General features: G+C 38.5%; 2 protein-coding genes across 3 annotated transcripts in view; one reads left to right on the forward strand and one right to left on the reverse strand.

The window, feature by feature from the left end:
• Positions 1 to 935: 935 nt before the first annotated feature.
• lap3 (leucine aminopeptidase 3) lies at positions 936 to 15,950 on the reverse strand. Its single transcript, XM_052137617.1, has 13 exons — positions 15,761 to 15,950; positions 15,562 to 15,677; positions 15,391 to 15,445; positions 14,463 to 14,568; positions 13,225 to 13,387; positions 12,960 to 13,124; positions 11,921 to 12,079; positions 11,693 to 11,817; positions 11,519 to 11,607; positions 6,368 to 6,470; positions 3,365 to 3,444; positions 3,156 to 3,268; positions 936 to 1,664 (listed from the first exon to the last, which is right to left on the reverse strand). The coding sequence occupies exons 1-13, from the start codon at positions 15,854 to 15,856 to the stop codon at positions 1,478 to 1,480; spliced, it is 1,557 nt and encodes a 518-aa protein (XP_051993577.1). The 5' UTR covers positions 15,857 to 15,950; the 3' UTR covers positions 936 to 1,477.
• A 1,450-nt stretch (positions 15,951 to 17,400) lies between these two features.
• clockb (clock circadian regulator b) overlaps positions 17,401 to 25,584 on the forward strand; it is a 29,325-nt gene continuing 21,141 nt past the window's right edge. Inside the window, exons 1-5 of one of the 2 annotated variants that reach the window (XM_052137264.1) lie at positions 17,401 to 17,747; positions 18,816 to 18,921; positions 19,315 to 19,374; positions 22,765 to 22,913; positions 25,386 to 25,477. In XM_052137264.1, the coding sequence (XP_051993224.1) occupies positions 18,905 to 18,921; positions 19,315 to 19,374; positions 22,765 to 22,913; positions 25,386 to 25,477 (318 nt within the window). In that variant the 5' untranslated portion in view covers positions 17,401 to 17,747; positions 18,816 to 18,904. Of the gene's footprint in view, positions 17,748 to 18,815; positions 18,922 to 19,314; positions 19,375 to 19,607; positions 19,709 to 22,764; positions 22,914 to 25,385; positions 25,478 to 25,584 lie in introns of those variants that run through there. The other variant, XM_052137265.1, reaches the window with a different exon arrangement.

Consider the following 25,584-nt stretch of genomic DNA (forward strand, 5'->3'; position numbering starts at 1 on the left):
AACCTCTGCGCTGGAAGAACAATCGTTCTCCTCTCCTTCGCTACCCCACTTTTCAGATTAAGTTTATTGCACAAATTCCACATCAGCTTACAGCACATTGTCTTTATAACACACACTCATGTTTAAACTAGCTATGTATTAAAAGGACTACAGACAAAACATAACTAAACGCCCACAAAAACAGTAAAAGAAAACAAAACACTATTTACTTTATTTATGTACCACTTTTCCCTTGGAAGATGTCCCAAAAATGTTTTATGACTTCGCATATTTTGGGGACATTTTTCAGCAACTGTTTTCAAAGTATAGCTAGGTTAAAATTGGGAACACATACACGCACGCACGCACGCACGGTGTGAGAGGCTTTCGATCCAGTAAACAGTTGTGTTTGTGTGTAAATGAGTGCATGCACAGGCCCAGCTGACACAACAACCCTTCTCCCCTTTATCCACTTTCGCAACACCATCTAGTGGAGTACAGAACTACTTAATCAGTAATGAGTAATTTATACGGAGTACATTTTCATGTCTACATCATATATGTTTCTATATTGGATCAAATATTGAACTGATAACTTTTAAAGTTGGAAGTTCGTATGATATCACTGCTTTGGGTTAAGAGGATTTTGCCATGTCACCGGATGCTATGGTGCTTCAGCCACCAAATATGCTTGTGAAAGTGACCTATGCTGTGAGACAAGTTTAGGTAAAAGGAGTGAATGTGGATGTTATAATTTTTTTGTTTTCAACAAAGCTTTTACAAGATTGCACCAATTAGGTTATCCATTCAATCTTTAAAATAAAAGCTTACTTTATATTAAATATATACAAAAAAATATTGATAATTTGTTTAGATAATTCAACCCTTACATTTTATGTAATAAAAACATCTATACAATCCAACATTCAGTAATGACAACACACCTGTTTTTCACTGACATTTTTCTCACCATCCATGGCCACAGATTTTATTGCTATTATAAAGTGAGTGTCTGTATACATGATATAATGTATACAGTAATAATCATTGGTATAAGGTTATGTCATTACACAAATATGCAGAAGTTTAAAGGTTCCTTGAACAATGAGCAACTTCTAAAAAAAGTAAACCAAAAAGTTCTTTTATTTTAAGTTGATTTTTGTTTTCTTCATAATTACGATGCAACTAGAGCTCAGTGACACAACTGCTCCAATTAAACCATGTCAACCTCTAACATTGAAAGTAAGAAAGTCATACCGGTCTGGAACAACATGAGTGTAAGTAAATGATAACAGAATTCCAATTTTTGTATGAAATACCACTTTAAAAATTACTTTTCCCATCCTTTCACTGTGCTGATCACTGATTGTAAGCGTCAGTGAATTTCAAACAGCATCAAATATATTTATAACTGGACACTGTTATTCTGAGCCTCATGGATACATGTACTTTTTTGTGGTCCTGAGGAAATCAGGTCAAAGGTCACAAAGAGGTCACATTAGGATTCAGAGGCCAGGTCAGCAGCAAACTCCACCAAAGTACGCGTAGGTCTTCCAGACATTCCTTTCCGCAGGTACGGCACTTCATCCTTATTGGTCATGACCCCGGCGATGTCGAGATGAGCCCAATGTTCAGTTGTCACAAACTCTCTTAGGAACGCTGCAGCAGTGCAAGCACCCCCTGAGCTGTGAGGTCACAGACCAGTTCAGTGTCATGGCAACCATAAACAAGCACAATCACAACAGTGATTACATTATAACAGAGACATCAATGAAAAGATGTTAATAGGGGATAAAGAACAACAATAAAAAGTATTTTGTTCCTGTGTTGACATATTTCCTATTGATACAGGAATTTGTGGTGATAATAATTAAGAGCTTTCCCATTTTTAAATTTCAAATAGCATTTCATTTTACATCTCAGCATGGCAAAACCATAATTTGCTACTCTAACATTCTAGTCAGGGGAGAAGGAAGAATTTTTCTGAGCAAGTTAGTTAAAACTCAACATGCTTATGGCTAGCTGCCTGAATAATAACACATCCGCTGTAGAAGCAAAGACATTTGAACGTAACTCGGACACTTGAGTAAAGATAACGATGTGTTTGCAATGCAGAGGCCAAGCACTCATGTTATATGTTTCTGACCTTAGGAGTACACTAGCATATAGAGGACCTCAAAGCGAACATACATAGAATAAAAGCTACATTTTTATATTTCACTGGGTCTTTAAGTGAATGTGTGAATGATTTTAAAACTTTAAAGGTAGTATAAAGTAATCCATAAGACTCCAGTGGTTAAAAGCAATTGTTCACCCAAAAATGTAAATAGTCTCATCATTACTCATCCTCATGCCATCCCAGATGTTTATGACTGACTTTCTTCTGTAGAACACATATGAAGATTTTTAGAAGAATATCTCAGCTCTGTAGGTCCATACAATGCAAGTGAATAGTGATCAGCACTTTAAAGCTCACTTATAAAGGCATCTTAAAAGTAATCCATACAACTCTAATGACTAAATCCGTATCTTCTGAAGCGATATGACAGGTGTAGGTGAGAAACAGATCAATATTCAAGTAAATTTTTCTTGCTCAGTCAATTTCCACTTTAACGCCCATTGTACAAAGGCTTAGTTTGTCCTTGGCAGGCAGCATATGCCCTGACCCCGCCCCCACCCTAATCCTAACCATATGGAGCCTGTTAGGCTGAGTAGCCTGCCAGCAACAACATATGACACCTTATTCTTGTATTTTTGGTGATTCAAATTCTTCATATCACGCCCTACTGGGCAGGGAGAAACATTTGTAGCAAAAAAGGTCTTCAATATTGATCTGTTGCTCACCCACACCTATAATATCCCTCCTGAATATATGGATTAAAACACTGGAGTATGGATTCATTTATGAGGCATTTTATGTGTGTTTTGGAGCGTCAAAATTTTGGCACCCATTCACTTGCATTGTATGGCCCTACAGAGCTGAAATATTCTTCTAAAAATCTTAATTTGTGTTCTGCAGAAAGAAGTCACACAAATCTGGAATGGCATGTGGGTAAGTACATTATGAGATGAGATTTTAATTTTTGGGTGAAATATCCCTTTAATTTGTACTCAAGAATGAATTGTTTAGGTGCAATTTGTGAAAACGGTGTGCATCTGTAAATATGCATACGTACCGGCTATATTTTCCGATGTTGTTCAGGTCTGCCAGTGCACAGTCTGTTATTTGTTTGGTGTAGTGCTGAAACAGTGGCATCCTCCACACCCTGTCACCAGTTACAATGCTTGCCTGGGAACATACACATTAGCTCTCTCAAAACCTTCCAAATACAGAGAACAGGTTTCTAGTAATTTTGAGATAAGTGTAACAATATTTAGTCATTACCTTATGAAGCCGTTCCCACAGCCAATCAGAATTAGTGAAAACTCCTGTAGCAGCAGAACCTAAGGCCACATCCATAGCACCTGCCAGAGAGAGACCATTACTATAAGTGTATGAGTACTTGATAGCATAGAACAATTAGAGGTAGACCGATATATTTGTTTTACTGATTAATCATGCCAATTGATGCTTTTTGGAACTATCGGTAATCTGCAAAACTCTACGCTGAGAGTTGCAGATAGTTTAAAAAAAAAAATATTCCTCCGTGCTCCTCTCTGGTTGGCACTGGAGGATTCTACAGTAGGAACAGCTTGGTTTTGACAGTATAACAGCAGCCTTTAGTGGTTTCACAGGGATTTGCTGTATAAATCTTTCATTATTGACAATTATCATCCTGATTCTTATCCTCACGTCAGAGCAATTTTTTTAATTTTGATTAGATAATCAAGTGTACTAAATTGAAGCAAGGGCATGCAAAGTGTTATTATAGTTTTGGATTTTTAATTTAGTTTTTATTTATATTAAATTTTTCATTACAATTTTACTTTTCATTAGTTTTCACAGTTTTGTCTGATATTTTTAGTTTAGTTTTCATTTTCTCAGTGAATTGTAGTTTCAGTTTAGTTTTAGTATTTTTTATGGCTGCCGAAGCGGAGTGTTTCATTACATCATTACATTTCTCAGGGCAGTCTTGTGTTACGTCTATCTAGTGGTATTTTCATGTTTAATGTGGATTGTAAATGTTATAATATAGGATGAATATGGGTAAAGTGACAAAGGACATCTAAACTTGATCCACAATGTATCCATACGTGTTTCATAAAATGATTATAAATCATTACGAAACTAATCTTTGGGGTGTAAACAATTAAAGGCATAGTTCACCCAAAAATGAAAGTTCTCTCATCATTTACTCAACCTCTTGATATCCCAGATATGACTTTCTTACTTCTGCTGAGAACAAAGATTTTTTAAAAGAAAATTTCAGCTCTATAGGTCCATCTAATGCAGGTCAATAGGGGCTAAAATTTTTAAGCTCCAAAAAGCACAAAGGTGGCATAAAATAATGCTTAAACTCCATTGGTTAAATCCATGTCTATGATAGGTGTGGGTGAGAAAGTCCTTTTTTACTATAAATCTTGACATCAGCAGTCTCCTTGGCAATCATGATTTCAACCTCGATTACATTTTCCAGCGCCATCTAGCACTCAGAGAACTGTACTAGTAAGTGTAATCGAGCTTGAAATCATGATCGTTCCTGCAGACTGCAACTGCAAGATGTACAGTGAACGGTTCTCATTTCAGAAGACATTAATTAAACCACTTATGGATGACTTTTAGGCTGCCTTTATGTGCTTTCTGGAGCTTCAAAATGTTGGACCCTGTTGACTTGTACTGTACGGACCGACAGAGCTGAAACATTCTTCCAAAAATCTTTGTTTGTGTTCTGCTGATGAAAGAATGTCATACATCTGGCATGGCATGAGGGTGAGTAAATAATAAGAGACTTTTCATTTTCTGAGTGAACTATACCTTTACCTTTCTGAGGTTTAAAATTGATGATTTTACTTTGGGACATGTGGCAGAACTCATTTCATGACCACTGGTGGGAAAAGCAATGGTAAAAAAAAAATGACAGAAATTTGATGTAAATATAGTTAAGGTTATAAAAAAAATTTAACTAAATCTTAACATAATGATGAGAAAGTCTATTAGAAAATATAAAAAGATAGATATAGATATGTATTATAAATGTATTATATTTTCCTTTGTCCCACTTTACCAGTACTGTTTAAAAAAAATAAAAAATTTGATCAAAAGAGGATCTTCAAAAGTTCTATGTCCCAGTATTGAATATTTATTCATTTTTGATTTTGACTAAGGTAAAAGACATCCTAAGCTTTTTCCCCCCAAAGGTATAATTGTTAGGTTATGTGGCATTTGGATAATAATTCAAAGTGACAAGAAAAGTAACATTTCCAAAAGAGTCCCACTTTGCCCATATTCACCCTATTATATAAAAAACTAAAATGCATTCAAGTTCATTTGTATTTAATTTTAGTTCATTTTGGAATTCTTAAAAAGTATTTTAGTTTAGTTTCAGTTTTTTCCCAATAATTTCAAACCAACAATCATGCCACGGTCAAATCACAGAGACCCCATTCTGTTGGTTGATGTGAACATTACCTAAAGCGCCTGACCCATATCTGAATGATTTTATACACTGCTGCCACACGATTGGCTGATTAGATAATCGCATGGATGATTGTTGGTGTCAGATGGGCTGGTTTGAGTATTTCTGTAACTGCTGATCTCCTGGGATTTCACACAACAGTCTCTAGAATTTACTCAGAATGGTGCCAAAAACAAAAAACATCCAGTTCTGTGGATTGAAATAACTTGATGAAAGAGGCCAAACTGGCCATTCTGAGATGAGGGTTGGTGCCGTTGGGGGACCTACACAATATTAGGCAGGTGGTTTTAATGTTGTGGCTGATCGCAACTAGTACGGTGTACATTGTGTCTCCAACTTCATATCTTGTAAATTATTATAAACATGATTCCTCATAAAACCTCATCTGGTGAGATATATAGGCTATAAAAAAGGTATTTTGGTAAATACTTGGATCACTGTAACAGAACCAAGTCTCCGTCACTTCCCTTGTGTGCTTTGGGCTTGTTTATAGTTAAAAGTCCCACATTATGCACCATTTCTTTTTCTTTCTTTTCTGGTTATTATTGGGAGTTTGGTTTAACATTAAACTGCATCTTGTGCTTTATTCATTTTGGACTCTTGTAGCCTCTATGTCTGTGCCCGTTATAGAAATAAGATTTTTTTTTTTAACATTCTATAAATCAATTTAAGAAACTACTGGTCGATTAATTGGTTATCGTTTTTCCACCACCTTAGTTATCGTTAGGAGCAAAATCCACTATCGGTCGACCTTTAGTCACAATGTAATTGATAAATGCAGGTAGTGTGTGTATGTATCCATGCGTGTTTACCTGTAAGTGTAGCAGCATTGATTATTGCTCTGGGATTGAAACTATGAGCATAACACAGAGCATCAGCCAGAATCAGTCTGCCCTCTGCATCAGTGTTGTCGACCTACCAGAGAAAAACAATCATAAAACCAATGTGGCAGAACAAAACCTATTTCTATTATGCAGATTTCAGCCACCTACGCAGAAACACTCATGCACCAGACCCATCAGTATTTGCGGTGTCAATTGTTAAAAATAATTGTATAAAACTCATCTAATGCAGAACAGTTTGTTTCTGTCTTAGGCTATTTATCACAGCTTCGTTTCATTTTATATAGTCAACTAAAATGCCAGGATGATCAGGGGTCTACAGTGGGTGTTGTTTCTGTTTTCTAATTATTTTTTATCTTATGCTTCCCAATGATTTTCACTCCTCTTGCGCCCTTTCATTTGCTGTTGCACATTGCCGGTCTCTCGCTCGTTGGGAAGAGCGTTCACACCTGACGGCTAGTTAGATAAATGTTAAGCAGGTGAGACTTCTACTCGCAGAGCAAACAGATGGAACAGTGCATACGAGATGCTTGAAAGATTTTTAAAATAATAATCCCGCTATTTATGCCACTTTATCATCTGTGGTGAGGAAATGAGAAGCTGACATCTGCAGATATCTCATGAACCTGTAGTTATAGTTCAAATAAAAAATAAATAAAAAGGCATCAGATTCTTGATTTTTATTCTTAATAAAAATGTAATACCATTAAATGAAAATTATTAACAATGCTTTAAACATACAAAAACATAATCAGCTGAATAATGTAATAGTATTGTGCTTTAAAAAACCAATGGGCCTATTTATTTTCTAGTGTAAAAAGGTCAGTGTTTATCACTTTTTATGATGATGTTACCACCATACAAAGGCTATAAAATACACAGTACACCAACAAAACAGATTTGAGTGTGGATGTTGTAGTTACTGCAATTGTCTCAAAACCTGGTAATAGTTGAGTGAGACCTGTCTGTCACAGGGCAACTTACAGTCTAATAACTAGGGATGCACCGATCCGATACTGAATGTTATAGACAGATCTGATATCGGTCCGACGAGCCAGATCCAAATCGGATACTGAGTGTTAGTCATGTTCGTTACTGTCAAGCTCAAACAAATTACATAAAAGAATCATAAAAACACAATTAAAGTAGTTCATATGACTTGTGCATTTTATTCAAAGCCACTTGAAGACGTGCGATAGCTCTTTGAATCACAAAAGGCTGTTTTCTAAGTAAATATTTAAAATGCACGTGCAGCTCCAGCGCTGCTCTGTTTACACGCGCAGCTATTTTTAGCCCTCACAGCAGTGCACAATATTTGAGCGCTACTCACAAACAACATCTCAGATGTAGATGCTCAATAGTTCGGTTCACTTATAACATGCATTTAGAACGGCACTGGAGTTGCTTTTTTACAAGAATTTGAATAAGTGAATTAAACTACTGTGAACTTACCTACAAACAGACACATGCAGGACTTCCTGGAGAGTTCAGAATGTCAAAAGCGTGAGGGTTTAAAAGTTAAAAGTGCACGATTGAGATTTATTACAATAAATTATTATTATTATTATTATATATTATTATTTGTTTACCATCCATCCATCCATCCATCCATCTTCAACCGCTTATCCGAAGTCGGGTCGCGGGGGCAGCTGCTCCAGCAGGGGGCCCCAAACTTCCCTATCCCGAGCCACATTAACCAGCTCTGACTGGGGGACCCCGAGGCGTTCCCAGGCCAGTGTGGAGATGTAATCTCTCCACCTAATCCTGGGTCTTCCCCGAGGCCTCCTCCCAGCTGGACGTGCCTGAAACACCTCCCTAGGGAGGCGGCCAGGGGGCATCCTTACCAGATGCCCAAACCACTTCAACTGACTCCTTTCGTCTCAAAGGAGCAGCGGCTCTACTCCGAGCTCCTCACGGATGACTGAGCTCCTCACCCATCTCTAAGGGAGAAGCCCGCCACCCTTCTGAGGAAGCCCATTTCGGCCGCTTGTACTCGTGACCTAGATCTTTCGGTCATGACCCAGCCTTCATGACCATAGGTGAGGGTAGGAACAAAAATTGACCAGTAGATCGATAGCTTTGCCTTTCGGCTCAGCTCTCTTTTCGTGACAACGGTGCGATAGAGCGAGTGCAATACCGCCCCCGCTGCCCCGATTCTCCGGCCAACCTCCCGATCCATTGTGCCCTCACTCGTGAACAAGACCCCGAGGTACTTGAACTCCTTCACTTGGGGCAATACCTCCTTCCCTACCTGGAGTACGCAGTCCATCGGTTTCTCTGATCCCCCTTTTTGAATAGGGGAACCACCACCCCGTTCTGCCACTCCTTAGGCACTGTCCCAGATTTCCACGCAATGTTGAAGAGGCGTGTCATCCATGACACCCCCTCCACATCCAAAGCTTTCAGCATTTCTGGTCGGATCTCATCAATTCCCGGGGCTTTGCCACTGCGGAGTTGTTTGACTACCTCAGTGACCTCCCCCAGGGAAATAGAATCTGATCCCCCATCAGCCCCGGCTCTGCCTCTAGCATAGAGGGAGTGTTGGGATTTAGGAGTTCTTCAAAGTGTTCCTTCCACCGCCCAATAACCTCCTCGGTTGAGGTCAACAGCGTCCCATCTTTGCTGTATACAGCTTGGATGGTTCCCCGTTTCCCCCTCCTAAGGTGGCGGACGGTTTTCCAGAAGCACTTTGGTGCGGACCAAAAGTCCTTCTCCATGGCTTCTCTGAACTTTTCCCACACCCACTGCTTTGCCTCCCTCACGGCCGAGGCCGCAGCCCTTCGGGCCTGTCGGTACCTTGCAACTGCCTCCGGAGACCTCCGGGACAACAAATCCCGGAAGGCCTCTTTCTTCAGTCGGACAGCTTCCCTGACCACCGGTGTCCACCACGGTGTTCGAGGGTTACCACCCCTTGCGGTACCTAAAACCTTGAGGCCGCAGCTCTCCACCGCGGCTTCAGCAATGGAAGCTTTGAACATTGCCCACTCCGGTTCAATGTCCCCAACCTCCGCAGGGATGCCTGAAAAGCTCCACCGGAGGTGTGAGTTGAAGATCTCGCGGACAGGGACCTCCTCCAAACGTTCCCAGTTCACCCGCACTACTCGCTTGGGCTTCCCAGGTCTGTCCAGAGTCTTTCCCCACCCCCTGACCCAACTCACCACCAGATGGTGATCGGTTGACAGCTCTGCCCCTCTCTTCACCCGAGTGTCCAAAACATATGGCCTCAGATCCAACGACAAGATTACAAAATCGATCATTGACCTTCGGCCTAGGGTGCTCTGGTACCACGTACACTTATGAGCATCCTTATGTTCGAACATGGTGTTTGTTATAGATAATCCATGACTAGCACAGAAGTCCAATAACAAACATCCACTTGAGTTCAGATCAGGGAGGCCGTTCCTCCCAATCACGCCTTTCCAGGTGTCCCTGTCATTTCCCACGTGTGCGTTGAAGTCACCCAGCATCACTATGGAGTCCCCTACTGGGGCCCTATTCAGGACTCCATTCAGGGTCTCCAAGAAGGCAGAATACTCTGATCTGCTGTTCGGTGCATATGCACAGACAACAGTCACAGTTTCCCTCCCCCACAACCCGTAGGCGTAGGGAGGCGACCCTCTCGTCCACCGGGGTAAACTCCAACGTAGTGGCGCTCAGCCGGGGGCTCGTGAGTATCCCCACACCCGCCCCTCGCCTCACACCCTGGGAAACTCCAGAGAAGAATAGAGTCCATCCCCTATCCAGGAGTACGGATCCAGAGCCAAAACTGTGTGTCGATGTGAGCCCCACCAGATCCAACTGGTATTATCATTTGTTTACAAATGATAATAATATTTAAGTTGAATGAGTTTAAAAAAATAACTCTGAATGAAAGGTGAGCTGATATCTTAAAAATAAATTGAACAAAAAAGAGATCTAAATCCTTTAAAGTCCAGATACAAGTTAAAAAAACATATTTAATACTGATGACTTGTACTGGAATTACTGTTAATTTTGCTGGTACATTATCCAGTATACTAGTTAATAATAAAGTGTTTCTTAATAAGCATACATTTATATTGAAAAAATGTGTAGTTAGAGGTTTGTGTTTCTTTACATATTAAAGAGCAAACCCAATTAGTTTCACAAAATAATGTAAAGATATTCTAAACTGATTATGCAAAAAAACAACACTGGTATCAGATCGAGACCGGTATCGGCCAATACTGAGATTTCAGATATTGGAATTGGAAGAGAAAAAGTGGTATCGGTGCATCCCTACTAAGCAGTGGCAGAGCTAGGGGGTGGCCTGGCCACCCCATTAGCCACCCCACTCGCAATTGCTGATTTAGGAATTTTTGGTACAATGTAGTTCTTTAGAGGTGAAATCATCTCTGTACAAATGTACAAACTTAACATGTGCGCATATCAAGGTCGCCGAACCTCTCCGTCCCGGGTGTCATTATATATACTCAACCCTCAGCCCCACAGTCTGATGATATAAAAATGCTGCCCGAACATTTCTGTGCCACCACAGATTGATTGATTCCCCCAGCCTGGCCACCCTTTTTAAAAACTCCTGAATCCGGCTAACAAAAGCTACTGTTGTTTTTTTGAAGACAGCCTGTCAAATAACTGAAAATATTAAGTTATTGAATTTAAACTCCTTTTTCATTACTCGCACTATGTTCCTGAATTTTGTTCTAATTGATGAGCTAAGTTTTCGCATGCCTTTTTTTGCATATTATATTGTGGCACATTAACGTTACCATATCTAAAAAACTGGACTAAAACTGTGCTCCTACATTTTTATAATTGGGAGCACAAGTGCAACTAAAAAATGTAAGCAGAGAGCCCTGATGATACTTATTTAATATTGGTCATTTATGTTTGGAAATCGAACTGTGGTGCTGCTACCTGATATGAACTTGAAATCTCCATACTTTTGCTAATTAATCACAGCTGCATATTGCATGATGTCTCATAGCTTCAGTTCAATACTGAAAATCGATGGACGTGCACACGGACTCCCACTGAATCTGTGCCCAATCATTTAGCTCTAATTAAAGACATTTCTATGTTTTTTCCCCACATTGCTGAGTTTGCATTCTGTGCTCATTTGGGACTTCAGGTGCACAATACCTGAATGGTTTTACCATTTTTGGCACGGACAACATCGCCTGGTTTGTTTGCCTTTCCACTAGGCATGTTTTCACAGAGCGGGGCCAAACCTGAAAAAATAACATGCGTTAGCAAGAACACACCACAATTAGGCTTACTAGAGTGCTAGAAAAGTGTCTTTTGCAGTAGACAGACCAATGATATTGATTGGGAGTTTCAGAGCGGCTGCCGTGACGACAGCGGAACACACTGTGGCAGCTCCGCCCATATCCGCTCTCATTGCATCCATGCCTGATGACGGCTTCAGAGAGATACCACCACTAGAAGGTGACGGACACACACACTATTTGATTCAAATTCACATTGCGATTTGGCTGTTTATAAAGAAGTTGTTGTTTTCAAGCTCTGACCAGATCCTGTTACCTGTCGAAGGTGACTCCTTTCCCCACCAGCATAAGAGGAGGTTGTGTAGAGTCAGAACTGCCTTTGTAATGGAGCTCCAAAAAGATGGGGGGCTCCTCTGAGCCTTTAGATACACTGAGAAAAGCCCCCATTTGCTCACTCTCAATCCAAGACTGAGGCCTTAAAGAAAGAGGGAGAAAGAGACGTGATGTGTTGAGTGCCACTCAACTCTGTTCACACGTTATTAAAGGCATAGTTCACGCAAAACATTTAAATTCTCTCATTATTTAGTCAACCTCACTTATGTGTATGAATCTTTGTTCTGCAGAACACATAGATTTTTAGAAGAATATTTTAGCTCTGTAGGGTCATACAATGCAAGTGAACTATGAAGCTCTAAAAAGCATATAAAGGCAGCATAGAAGTAATCCATAAAACTGCAGTGGTTAAATTAATATCTTATGAAGTAATATGATAGGTGTGGGTAAGAAACAGATCAATATTTAAATCATTTTTACTGTGTTGGTCAAAGGTGGAGATTTATAGTATATAAATATGAATCTATTTACCACCCACGACTATCACATCGCTTCTGAAGGTATGGATTTAACCACCGGAGTCATATAGATTACTTTTATGCTGCCTTTATGTGCTTTTTTGAGCTTCAAATTAATAGTCACTATTCACTTGAATTGAATTGAACTACAGAACTGAAATATTCTTTTAAAAATCTTCATTTGTGTTCTGCAGAAGAAAAAAAAAGTCACATCTGGGTGGCATGGGGGTGAGTGAACAGTGAAAGATTCTTCATTGTTAGGTGAACTATTCCTTTAGCATATGTCTAGATGATCCAATCACAAGTAGTCAGCCGTAACAGGCTACCTCAGAATGTGGTTTGAGTGATCCTATCACAAATAATATTGCACATCGTTTTCACCTATATTTAGCACCGTCCACTTGTTACTGGATCACCTGTGAAGGATGTTAATACTGCTTGTAAACAGGGGCATTGTCTTGCTGACACACAGGATAAAAAGACTTGATGATCGTTAAATTCTACCTCTTGTGGACAGTCACTCTGTCTGCAAAAGGTGACAGCTTCTGCTCTATAGTGTCTGCGAACACTGTGGGAGTGATGTGATTGGCTGGAGCTTCCATCAGTTGTCGAGCCAGGTTCTGCCCCTCCCCATACAGAATACCTTTCTGCCATGCTGCTGTGTCCACACTGGAAAGTAACAAGACACACTATGCCAAACACTGCTCGATGAAGTAAAAAATTAAGGGAAAATTTCAAGAATTAATATTTTAAAATCTATACTATGTACCTCCCATGAGGTTGGGTCGTTGTGACACGGACCTTCTTCTTAGTCTTGAGCTCATCATACTCAAAAAGACCCAGCACAGCACCCTCTGCTGCTGACTGCTCATCACCGCACGGGTCCACCTCAACATGAGCGACCTCAAGATCCTGAAGCTGCCTGCAACCCACTGACAAAACACACGCAACTGGAAAATTTACATAACTGCATCAAAAAATCCTCTTCACTCCTACAATACACATATTGTGAAGATAGCACATTTTATCATTTAAACATATTTAGGGTATTTAACATATTTACACTTCTTGACCAAAGAATTTGCAGGACTTTTTTCCATTAACTTTCCTGTTGTTTTTGATTACTGAACAGAGATTTTGTTTGTTCTGACCAATCTGGGCAAATATCACTATAGATTGCAAGCAAGTTTTTCTCTACACTGTGTCAGTTGCATTACATTGAGTTATTAAATATTTTGAAATATATTCAAGCTTAGCAAAAAGTATATGGGTCACTGACAAATAAGGTTGTCAGAGGTGTGTAGATATGTATATAGACAGACAGACATGTAGGATAGATAGATAGATAGATAGATAGATAGATAGATAGATAGATAGATAGATAGATCAACTTTTTTCATGACTTTAAAAATGTTACTTAACAGATCCAGACAAAAGCACATTAAAGCATATTCATATAGAAATGTCTATGACTTTTAAGATTTAAAAGTGCACTTGGAACTTTTTGCTCGTGTCATCTTGAACTCACAGTGACACCTAGTGGTGTGGATGCAGCATCATTCAAAATCAATAGTTTTCAATCACAGATGCCATTGTAGAAATTTACTATTCACAATCAGCCATGCTTAATTGAATCCAAGAGTAAAAGTGTCAGAAAACAAGATGGTTACTGAGATTAAGCAAGTAGTATTCAGCTGGTCATGTGATTCTAAAATGGCAGCCCCCACGAGGGTGCCCCTGTCCCATGTAGAATAAAACAGCTTTTATAAGGTTACTGATATGACTAGAGTCCTAATCTCCTGAGAGCGGTCATGATTTTATACAATTTTTTCATAATTACAATTCATTTCTTTAGGAGTAAAACTTTTAATGGGGAAAAAACTACTGAGTGCACCTTTAATAGATTTGCATGACTTTTTCATGCCCCGAAAATACTGTATTGTAATTACAACCCTGTATAAGACATTAACAGTGACGAAAACACAAAACATACACAACAGCACGTACTTGAAACAGCTCCACGGATGTTTTCCTTACAGTTATCCCAGTTCTCGTTCCCACACACACCTGCATCGCTCTTACCAAGACCCACTACAACTACACTAGGAAAATCCTTTAAAAGAAAAAGATAGTTTTGTTTTTAAAGGAATATTTCACCCAAAAATTGCAATTCTCTCATCATTTACTCACCCTTATGCTATCCCAGATGTGTGACTTACTTTGTTCTGCTGAACACAAACAAAGTTTTTAGAAGAATATCTCAGCTCTGTAGGTCCATACAATATAAGTGAAGTGTCCAAAACTTTGAAGCTTCAAAAAGCACACAAAGGCAGCAAAAAATGCATCCATGTGACTCCAATTGGCAATTTGCATTCTTAGTATTTCTCCACCTACTTGGATATTGAGCAAATATGATTTTTTTTCCTTTCATTTATTCCTTTCTTTTTTCTTTCTCCTCCCTGCCCAGAGGTGACGATATGCACAAAGAATGTAAATCTCAAAAACCAGAAGATGATCTCGGTCCTCTCATGAATGTGCATAGGAGGGCTGGTCGATTGTGGAGATTTATAGTTTAAAAATGTCTAAAATATTGATCTGTTTCTCACCCAGACCTATCAAAATGCTCCAGAAGACATTGATTCAACCACTGGAGTTGTATGGATTACATTTATGCTGCCTTTATGTGCTTTGTGGAGCTTCAAAGTTCTGGCCACCATTCATTTGCATTGTGATGACCTACAGAGCTTCTAAAAATCTTATTTTGTGTTTAGCAGAAGAAAAAGTCATACACATCTGGGATGGCATGAGGGTGAGTAAATGATGAGAGAATTTTCATTTTTCTGTGAATTATTCCTTTAACAATTGACAGATATATGAATCCTGTCATCAGGATCATCTGAAGGGCAGCCAAGATCATGCAGAAGTCAGCTCACACCTGATGTAAACCATAGAAGATCCTGCTCTTGCCTTTCTTCAGAGGAGGTCCAGATCTACAGAGCAGACAGGAGAAAAGAAGTGGACATGTGAAGGAATGGTTAGCTCAAAAGACTGGATGGACGAGTCATTCAATGTAAGGATAAAAAAAAAAGTCAAAGCAATGACTTACAAAGAGAGCATTTGTGACAGTTTTCCTGAGAGAGACTTGTCAAACTCCGCTGCAGCCTCTGTGAAATACTTTCCGTCATTGTTTGACTGTTTCTCATAGACGCCCAGAACCAAGCCCTGAATAAACCCACAAATAATCTGTTAGTCACCTGTAAACACATTGAGACAATTGCATTGAGCTGTCAAGTTATGAAACTTACTTTCCTTGCAGTGGAAGTGCTGCCCGAAAACAGTCGACAATTATGTTTTCTTACTGCAGAGAGCAACACACTTCTAAACGGTATCAACATCGTCATTCAATAATACAACTAGATTCAACCGTGGTAAAACAGATCATTCTTAGAAATCATCACATGTGACATCAGAAGGTGACAATCCGCTACCTCGTCGCAGGTATGACATCAACAAAAGTCGACATACCGATCCAAAATAAAAGTCGGGTTGACTTTAACAAGAATAATGTATACAACATATTTGGCAAACTGAAGCATAAGATGAGAGAAAAATAAAATAAATAAATAAATAAATTTATTAATTTATATATTAATATATTTTTTTAAAAGTATACTTTTAAAGACTTTTATTTTTATTTGTAGCTCTGTTTCCGAATTTACCAAAGTATATTAAATATATATTTATAAAATAAACTGGAAGAAGTGTAGAATTTGATAGAGATTGCAATTCTGTGGAGATCAGCTGAGTCTTCCGTGGAGTTCTGTGTAGGTTTAGTCTGGGCCTGATTATGAGTTGGTATGTCATATTATTGAGAAACGTTCTTATTAAATTGACCTGGAGTCTAATAAGAGAAAAGTATTTGTATTTATGAGCTGGTACCCCATAATACTGAGACATACTGTGAGATGCTAAGTCATAATTCTAAGAAAATTTCACCAGAAAAAAAAAACCTCATATTACCTTCTGAAACAGTGATCTTAAGATGTATTTTGAAACCCTCACAAGCATGAGAACACAAAACCAGAAACTTATGAAAACAAAACACATTGTAAATCTGTTCAAATTCATGTAACTGCCAAAACATTAATTAATTATTTATGTGTTTTCTTTTTCTTCTTATTGTTATTTTTGTTCTTTATTGTATTTCACAATTTCTGAACTATTGAACAATGTAACTGATTTGTTCTGCTCTTTAGCACATGTCAAGATGATCCAATCACAAGTAGTCAGCCATAACAGGCTACCTCAGAATGTGGTTTGAGTGATCCTATCACAAATATAAAAAAAATATTTTTATATTTAATTGGATAAAAACTGTGGCGGAAACTGGCTTCCAAACAAAATAGGCAGTGCCTAAACAAAATAATGTGTTTTTTTTATTATTAATCTGATTACCTTTCTAACTAAACTTTATATTCATAAATGCTCATTCACTAATAAAAAAACCCAACTTTATGGTTTTTACTTAGTGAAGTAAAGCTGTACATTGATTTTATAAGAGACACTTTGAATAAAAACGTCTCAACGCTATGAGTATTTATTTTAATTATATGTCTTTTTATACATTTATTTTACATTATATATATTTTACCTTATTTTATATATATTTTTATTGTATTATATATTATTTGATATATTCTATGTTTGTCTTTTCCTTTAAACATTTTTTTTTTAAGTATTGTAATACATTTCCTGCTGTATAATGTTTGTAAATATTATTATTATTAACACACAAACACAAACCAGTAGGCAGCGCACTATTTTGCAAAGAACCTGTGCTGAATGCTTCTTATTTGCGTACTATTTTGCAAGTGAAGTGTCCTGTGTGCGCTTATGGCGTCGGCTACTGCGCATGACTTTGGCCGCTCGCGTACAGAAGGGCTGGCCTAATGTAATGTTTTCATCCAACGCGCAGCCAACAACATGCTCTTACGGCCGCCGATCGAAGGCAAATGAAGACGAAGTTTTTAAACTGCGTCGGTAAACTTTTTTTTCAACGACCGAGCATTGAAGGAGGATATTATAGTGTTTTCGGGGATTGCGGATCAGGAGCAGCTTCCGTTGAGTGTCACTAGGCCCACTGACCCACATTCGGGAGTGCGCTCGAGGAAGTGCGCGCATGAAATTCAGCATTGCATTTCTCATTATTGCACCGTGAAATTATTCATCGCAGCGCTGTTTTGTGACCTGGTGGCTGACAGGAGCTGTCCGGGGACCTGTGTGTGTTTTACGGTAGGTATCAGAAATGCTCATTTCAGGAAAGGAGGTAGTTTGGTGACAAATAAGCTATATTGGAGAGCCCAAGGTTTAACAACTATTTAGAAGCAATACTGCCTAATGAAGGTTACTTATCATTCCATATGCATGACGTGGAATTTCATTTTTCTTTATAAGATCAAAGGTTGGTTTCGTTTGAATGTTTTCGCACAATGCCAGCCAGTGCCCTAGTTATGATGGTTTGACTGGTGTTAATGAATGATCATCACGATCACAGCAGACCTTTTTCACTCTTCGGGTTTTGGAAAGAGGAAGTAAACGATTGCAGGGTAAACTTCGACAGCGGTGAATGGGAGATCACAGCAAATATTATTTCCATTTACCCATTTGCTCCAAGACCAAAAGAAAAAAAAACACTATTACGTTTGAATGACTTTCCAGAAGTGGAGGGGAAAAAAAATAAACAGAGAGAGTTGGATTAAGACTGTCAGATGGGAGAAGATGCCAAATTTACTGTCACTCTCTCAGCAGCTGTAATGGAAACTCCCTCGCAGCTGTGGAAATTCATTTTTAAAACTAATTCCAGGGTAATATAACACAAAGCATGATTTTATAAATGTACACTCAGTATTTTAAAAAATATATAATATAAAAAAATTGCGAGATTTACGATGCTAAATAAGGCGGAAACGCGTCATAACAGTCTGTGGAAAAAGTCTATGCATGCAATTGTTGTTGAAGTGCAATGAAGAGCATAATGTTTGAGTTTTGACAGACATTTGCATTGTGCTCTTCATTGCACTTCACAATAATTGCATGGAAAAAAGTCTATATGCATGTAATTATTGTGTTGAATTGCAATGTAGAGCATAATGTTTGAAGTTTGACAGACATTTGTATGCAATTTTAAATGCATTTCAATCAGGGGCATAGATTCTGGGGTGGGGTGGTAACCTCATACAACCCCCATTCTCAGGAAGAACAGTATACTGTATGAAACTACACTGAGCAACAAAACTGCACTCGCTGTTGATGATTTGCTGTTCGATAATTTTTTTGTGGGTCCGTGTCTTGATTTCACAGGCTCTCAGGTTGGCAAGTCCTATTCACCAATGTCTTCCCAATGTGGAACGTTTATTTTACCCCAGATTGATCCATGAGACAGCATTACCATGAGCTCCAGAGACAGGTATGGCAGACAGAAAGTCCTAATATAATTCTACGGACACACTACTTGGGCTATATTTATCATCTTTTTATTACAAAATGAGGTTTGAATGACAACTTGCTTGTGATTGAGGAGTATAATTTGTTTTATCCATAGATGGGTCTTTGCTCTTATGTTTACTCTTTCAAGAAACAAGATTTCAATCAGAGTTGTTTTAAATTGAATTCTGGTGTTTTTCTGAAATCATATTCTATTTTTAGCAGCATACAGCTTCTCTCTTAGTGCAGCAATATGCTAAAATGACAAATAAAGTAATCTGCTTTTACAGGAAAGTGATCATTTAAATTTCCCATGACACTTTACCTCATCACACTGAGCAATACAATAAATATGTTTTGTGTCCTTGTGTTTTAGGGATGATGACAGTATTTTTGATGCGCTGATGGAGGAAGATGAGAAGGATAAGGCTAAAAGGTGACTTTAATTGCACCCACTTGTCTGACTTCAGCAACTTTAGATAAAAAATAAACATAATGTGGTATTTACGCTAGAGGTCGACCGATATATTGGATTTGCCAATTAAACAGGTTTCTGGAACTATCGATTATCGGCAAAAATCCACACAGATAGTTTTTCCCTGTTGCATCCCGTGCTGGAGCGCTGTCGTTATACAGTATGAGAGCGGCCTCTAGAGGTGAAATAAAAGTACTTCACTGATGTCTTGTGGTGTTTGTTTTGACACATGAGACTACACTCTGCATGGAGCGGAATACTTCAAATGCAGATTTAAAACATCAACAATGAAAAGGTATGTATACAGTACACTACAGTACACTTTGTCATATCATTATAAAGTAATTAATTTGTTGACTAGATGCTGCATTAATAGAGAACAGCAGTATTTTGGCCAACAAGGCTGATAGGATGCTAACATTAAAGCTAACCTCAAGCGGTTAGAACAGTGTGACAAAAATATAGAAAACATAGAAAACAAATGGATGGTCGCAAATGCGTTCGATGTGAACAGCCCCTTACAGTTGGTGGACGTCTTTGGCCATTGTGTCTTGCTGTCTTATAAGTTTTTCTCAGGTTAAGCAATTAGTTGTTTAAATGCTTTGTCAGGAAAGATGTTCAGCTTGGAAGTTTGTGTCTCAAGATCCTCACGTTCGGTTCCAGTCTGTTGTGTACTGACAGTTTGAACAGCCCCTGGCCTTGGCTCATAGCCTGAGCCACTTCTCCACCCATTTTAGCTGAATACCACTGCCATCTGTGAATATTGCTACTCTACAAACAACTGTACTGTATAAAAAACAATGTGGTATTTTGCTGATGTTATGAAGCTTGAGTCTGGATTAGTAGGAATCAGTGCAAGTATAACACCATGTGAAATGTCTATTGAAGCATTTCCCCCCTCATTTTACTTTTGACTTGACATTTGAGAATATGGACTGACTAAAACTTTGTATTTATTTATTTTATGCACATTAGTTGAAAATGAAATGCTCTTTTTTTTTTTTTTTAACAGCCAGGATAGGAATGTTCTATGCAATAATATAAAGGTGCTGAATGGTTTATGTATGTATTGCGCCCTCTTGTGGACTAAAGAAACAATGTCAATTTAAAAATCAGCTGACTTTAAAAATTTGAATATTAGTTCATATCAGTGGCGGCTGCTGGTCTTTCAAAGAGGGGAAGCTCATTTTCGGCCTACATTATAAACTTATTTACCCTGTTTTTTGCACTAAATCAATCTTAGGTGTTGATCTGCCCTGCTGTTTAATTCTAATTTTTTCCTCGTAAGGAAGACTTTCAAATGGCTTCGCCAAAATCAGGTCGACAATATTAGCACCGTCTGCCATCGTGCGCAGTTTCACCCGTACGACGCTAGCCTAGCCTACTGTATGAATGAATGAATGAACGAACGAACGAACTAACGCTCTAAAACAAAAATATATTAAACTTGGTAAAACTGAAACAAGGAATGTGGTGTATAATTGTGTGAAATGTATTATGCAAATTGACTAGCAATTTCGCCAAACAAATATAAAGAAATAGGTTGCAGCAGTTTGTCTTTCGACTACACTTGAGAAATCCGCGATGGGACTGAGCGCGAAATAGCTTCAGTGACTTCTTATAGTACAGATTCGCTGTCAATCAAAAGGAGATGCAGTCTTTCGACAGATCCTCCAATCATCACGCGGAAGCCCGGAGTCCGGGCCAGCCCACTCCTCATTCACCCCCAGAGACGCTGAGCGTCCATGGGCGGGACATAATCGCAGCATTTATCCAATGACCGTCTATTTTCGGAGCACTGAAAAAAACTGTTCAGAGCAGCCCCATTGAAGTCAATGGACGCTCGGCTTCAACAGGGAAATGCACTGACGCTACGGGAATGTATGAGAAGTAAATCGGTCAGCCGACCTGCTTTATTTAATGTAGCTGATTCTGAACGAACTCGTCTTCGAGATAAACGTGTTCTAACGCATTTTTAGTCAATAAATTGTTTACACAATAGTACATATTTGACCATTATTTTTTTGACATTATAGGGGAAGCTGAGCTTCCCTTGCAGTCTTAAAGAAATCCCCACTGGTTCATATATATATTAATATTTATTTCATTTAAAAAGTACAATACATTTTCAATGTTCAGTCAGTACTGTTTATTTTTGTAATAAAGTTCAGCACTATTTTATTTTGAGTGTTATTTTTTCGGTTATCGGCAGTTACTGCCGAACTTAGTTAGTGATATCGCTAAAAGCCAAAAAATTGGTCGACCTCTAATTTTCACATAAACATATTTTATTGTGATTGATTTATATATATATATATATATATATATATATATATATATATATATATATCAATTACACACACTCACACATACCGATCAGCCACAACATTAAAAACACCTGCTTAATATTGTGTAGGTCCCCCTAGTGCCACAAAAACAGCGCCAACCCACATCTCAGAATAGCATTCTAAGATGATATTCTTCTCACCACAATTGTACAGAGTGGTTATCTGAGTTACCGTAGACTTTGTATACCGTAGACTTACCGTAGACTTTCGATAACCACTCTGGCTATTCTCTGTTGACCTCTCTCATCAACATTGTGTTTCCATCCACAGTGGAAAACTGTCGCTCACTGGATGTTTTTTGTTCTTTGCACCATTCGGAGTAAATTCTGAGAGACTGTTGTGTGTGAAAATCCCAGGAGATCGGCAGTTACAGAAATACTCAAACCAGCCCATCTGGCAACAACAAACATGCCACGCTCCAAATCACTGAGATCAAATTTTTTTCCCCATTCTGATGGTTGATGTAAACATTAACTAAAGCTCCTGACCCATATCTGCATGATTGTATACACTGCACTGCTGCTACATGATTGGCTGATTAGATAATCGCATGGATGATTGTTGGTGCCAGATGGGCTGGTTTGAGTATTTTTGTAACTGCCGATCTCCTGGGATTTTCATGCACAACAGTCTCTAGAATTCAATGATAATGAAAATGATTCAAATAGAGATGGTGCTGTTTTTTACATCAGTAATGTCCTGACTATACTTTGTGATCAGTTGAATGCCACTTTGGTGAATTAAAGTACCAATTTCCTTCCAAAACAACAAAATCTGTACATTATTCCAAACTTTTGGCGACCAGTGTATATATATATATTTAGATAACATCCTGTCTAAAATGTTGTCCTTTTTTAAATTTGTTATCCTTTATGAATGAAAAAACATGTATTGTGCATAAATGTAGATAGAAGGCAAATAACAGAGAGTTATTTTGATTGCTATTTTATTGTGATATATTTCTTTATTGTTTTTTTTTTTTATTATCTTCAATCTGTTGCAGAGATTCGAGAAATAAGTCAGAGAAGAAAAGGCGAGACCAGTTCAATGTCCTAATTAAAGAACTTGGCACCATGTTGCCCGGCAACACTCGCAAGATAGACAAGTCCACCATCTTGCAGAAAAGCATTGATTACCTGCGCAAGCACAAAGGTGAGTTCTGAACAGTGTCCCTATATGCACAATCTAGCTGTTCTCTGGAATAATTAAGATCTGTGCATCATGATAACAGTGTTGTCTTTTATGACAAGCTGTTTAGTTGGAAACAAAATCTGGTCTCTTTGAAATTTGGCCCTGTTTTCAAATTCCATAAAGAGTGCAAATACCCAGACAGATGCAAATAACACAGAATATTCAGAATAGCATACTATCATACAGTACGATTCAGGGTATTTTGCCCCTAACATGATTCATTTCTTCAGTTCTACATAATATTTTTGTCACATTACTGATTTATTATATAAGGTTAAGCTAGTTAGCCAAATTTTAACTAGCAGTAGCGTAGATTAGCACGCTAAATGCTAAGTATTAATTGCTCCTTGGGTACAGCAGCTAACAGTGTGTTCTTTTATGTACCCTTCCTTAACCTAAGTAAAAGCTCCAATTTTCACCAAAATGGTAACCCATTGTTAAAATGGTAATAAAATATTGGTTCTGAATTCCCAACGTAACTTCCCAAAATAACTGAAAATTAAACACTATCAATTTTCCCCCTTTAATACATAAAATAACACCTAATGTTTTCAAATTGTTACTCTTTGTATTAAGTTCCATGCAAAGCATGCTGGGAACTACAAATCCCCTGCCCAGTTTCAATTATATCAAGAACAAGTATTCTTCATTTAAAAATGGAAGTAGATTGAATGTGGTAAAAAAAGTAGTTGCATTTGCTCATTTTAAGTTAAAGGTGCTATATGTAATATATGTAAATCATAATATTACCATAATATGTCTAAGTTGAAATTCTGGTTTCTCCGATAACAATGCTACAGTCAGTATATTCTTCTTTTGGGGCTTTTTCATTGCACATTACGACTCGACTCTGCCCACTTTTTGGGGGGTTTCCACTGTGGATAGTACCTGGGACCTGATAAAGTTTTTTTAGTACCACCTCAGTCGAGTTTCCAAGCGAGCAGAGCCGATACTAAATGTGATGTTAAAACCCTGCAGATCACTTATTGGTCAGGTAGAATCGTCACAACCAGCATCACTGGATTTTCGAAACGGGACCCGCTAATTTTAAAGTTAGCAACAGCGATAGCAGAATGATTTGTTCACGCGACTTTCGAATTGTTAAAAGAAATGGCTGTGCGCAAAACCATGCCGTGGTCAATAAATGAGGTGCAGACGTTCCTCTCGTTAGGGACGAAAGAAACGAAAATGTCTTTCAGGAAGTTTCTCAGCTGTTGGCCGCTGGACCTACCAACCGGTTGTACCACCGGACCTACCAACAGTGTAGGGAAAAGTAAAAAAAAAAACTTAAAAGTGACTACAGAACCATCAAGGAAAAGTGGAAGTGGTTCGACCAAATGGACGCTATCTAGACCTTCGAGCAATGGGAGGGAGAGTGCCCTGGAGTCCAAGATGGAGGATGGTACGTTTTGTTACGTTAACTCTATACTCTGCTTGAAAGCTTCACATTTTTAGTTGACCAGCTATTGGAAGCTTGCTTCTAAAACAACCAGGCCAATTTAACTGTTACACATGGTGTAAAATCCCCATGCAACAACTGCTTTATGCAGCACAATGAGCTAGTAGCTAACAGCTAGCGTTCGTGTAATTGTTTATTGTTTTGTGTCGCATTTAAGATGATGTCGCGGCAGTAGAGGCGGCGCAACTATGACGATCATCTTATAATCCCACCCACGTTGAGGCGGCACTAAACGGCAGTGGAAAATCAAACTCATAAAAGTAAAGAGAGTAGAGTCGAACCATAACATGCAGTGGAAAAGTGGCAAGTTTCCATTCCAGGCCGAAATTTCTGTTTATGTTTTGTCATGTGTGATCTGCTCACTCACCAGTAGTATTTCGACACCGCCGGGTTGCCAGATTTGAACAAGTTTGCAGGCAAACAACACTGCGTGCTGCAGCCATGGAAGCCAGCAAACAAACTGGATCAGAGATAACAGATTCCACCTGACCTAAAAAGCCTCGCCATCTGTCTAAAAACCACCACGACCAGAAGCGTAGTAAAACAAGGATAAATACTGGAGATGCCTTTGGAAGATGGAGACAGCATAAAGCCCAGAAATCCTTTAAAACGGATGCTGAGTTAGCTAATTTGTATGTCAACATTCTGGTAACCCACATGAGCTTTGAGTCTGAGGTGGGGCAGACAACTCTCCATTTTGAATTTGGATTGCAGTACCCGTTTCAAATGCTTGTTGTCAATTCTAGTGTTCTAAATGTGCAAAATAGGTAAAAAATTATCCTCCACCGAAAACAGACACTTGCAAAAACCCAAAACTTTACAAAATGATGATGTTAGGAAATGGAAAACGTAATAATCCTTGAAACTTTTAAATGTTTGAAATGTTGGCATTTTGTTCAGTCAGTATGAATTAGCTGTTAGAATGCAGATCCCAAGCAGGATGATCAAGAGATAGTGTTTGTGTTCACTTGCAGAAATTGCTGCGCAGTCTGAGTCGAGTGAGATCAAACAGGATTGGAAACCACCGTTCCTTAGCAATGAAGAGTTTACACAGCTGATGCTAGAGGTGAGACCTGCTGTGGCCGTTGTGCATGTCTGTTGGTGTTTCTCTTTTGGTGTCTTTCTGTTGGGAAGGATGTTTCCAATAAAAGAATACGAGTGCATTTTTTACCA

Source organism: Xyrauchen texanus, chromosome 11, assembly GCF_025860055.1.
Source record: "Xyrauchen texanus isolate HMW12.3.18 chromosome 11, RBS_HiC_50CHRs, whole genome shotgun sequence".
Classification (NCBI taxonomy): Eukaryota; Metazoa; Chordata; class Actinopteri; order Cypriniformes; family Catostomidae; genus Xyrauchen; species Xyrauchen texanus.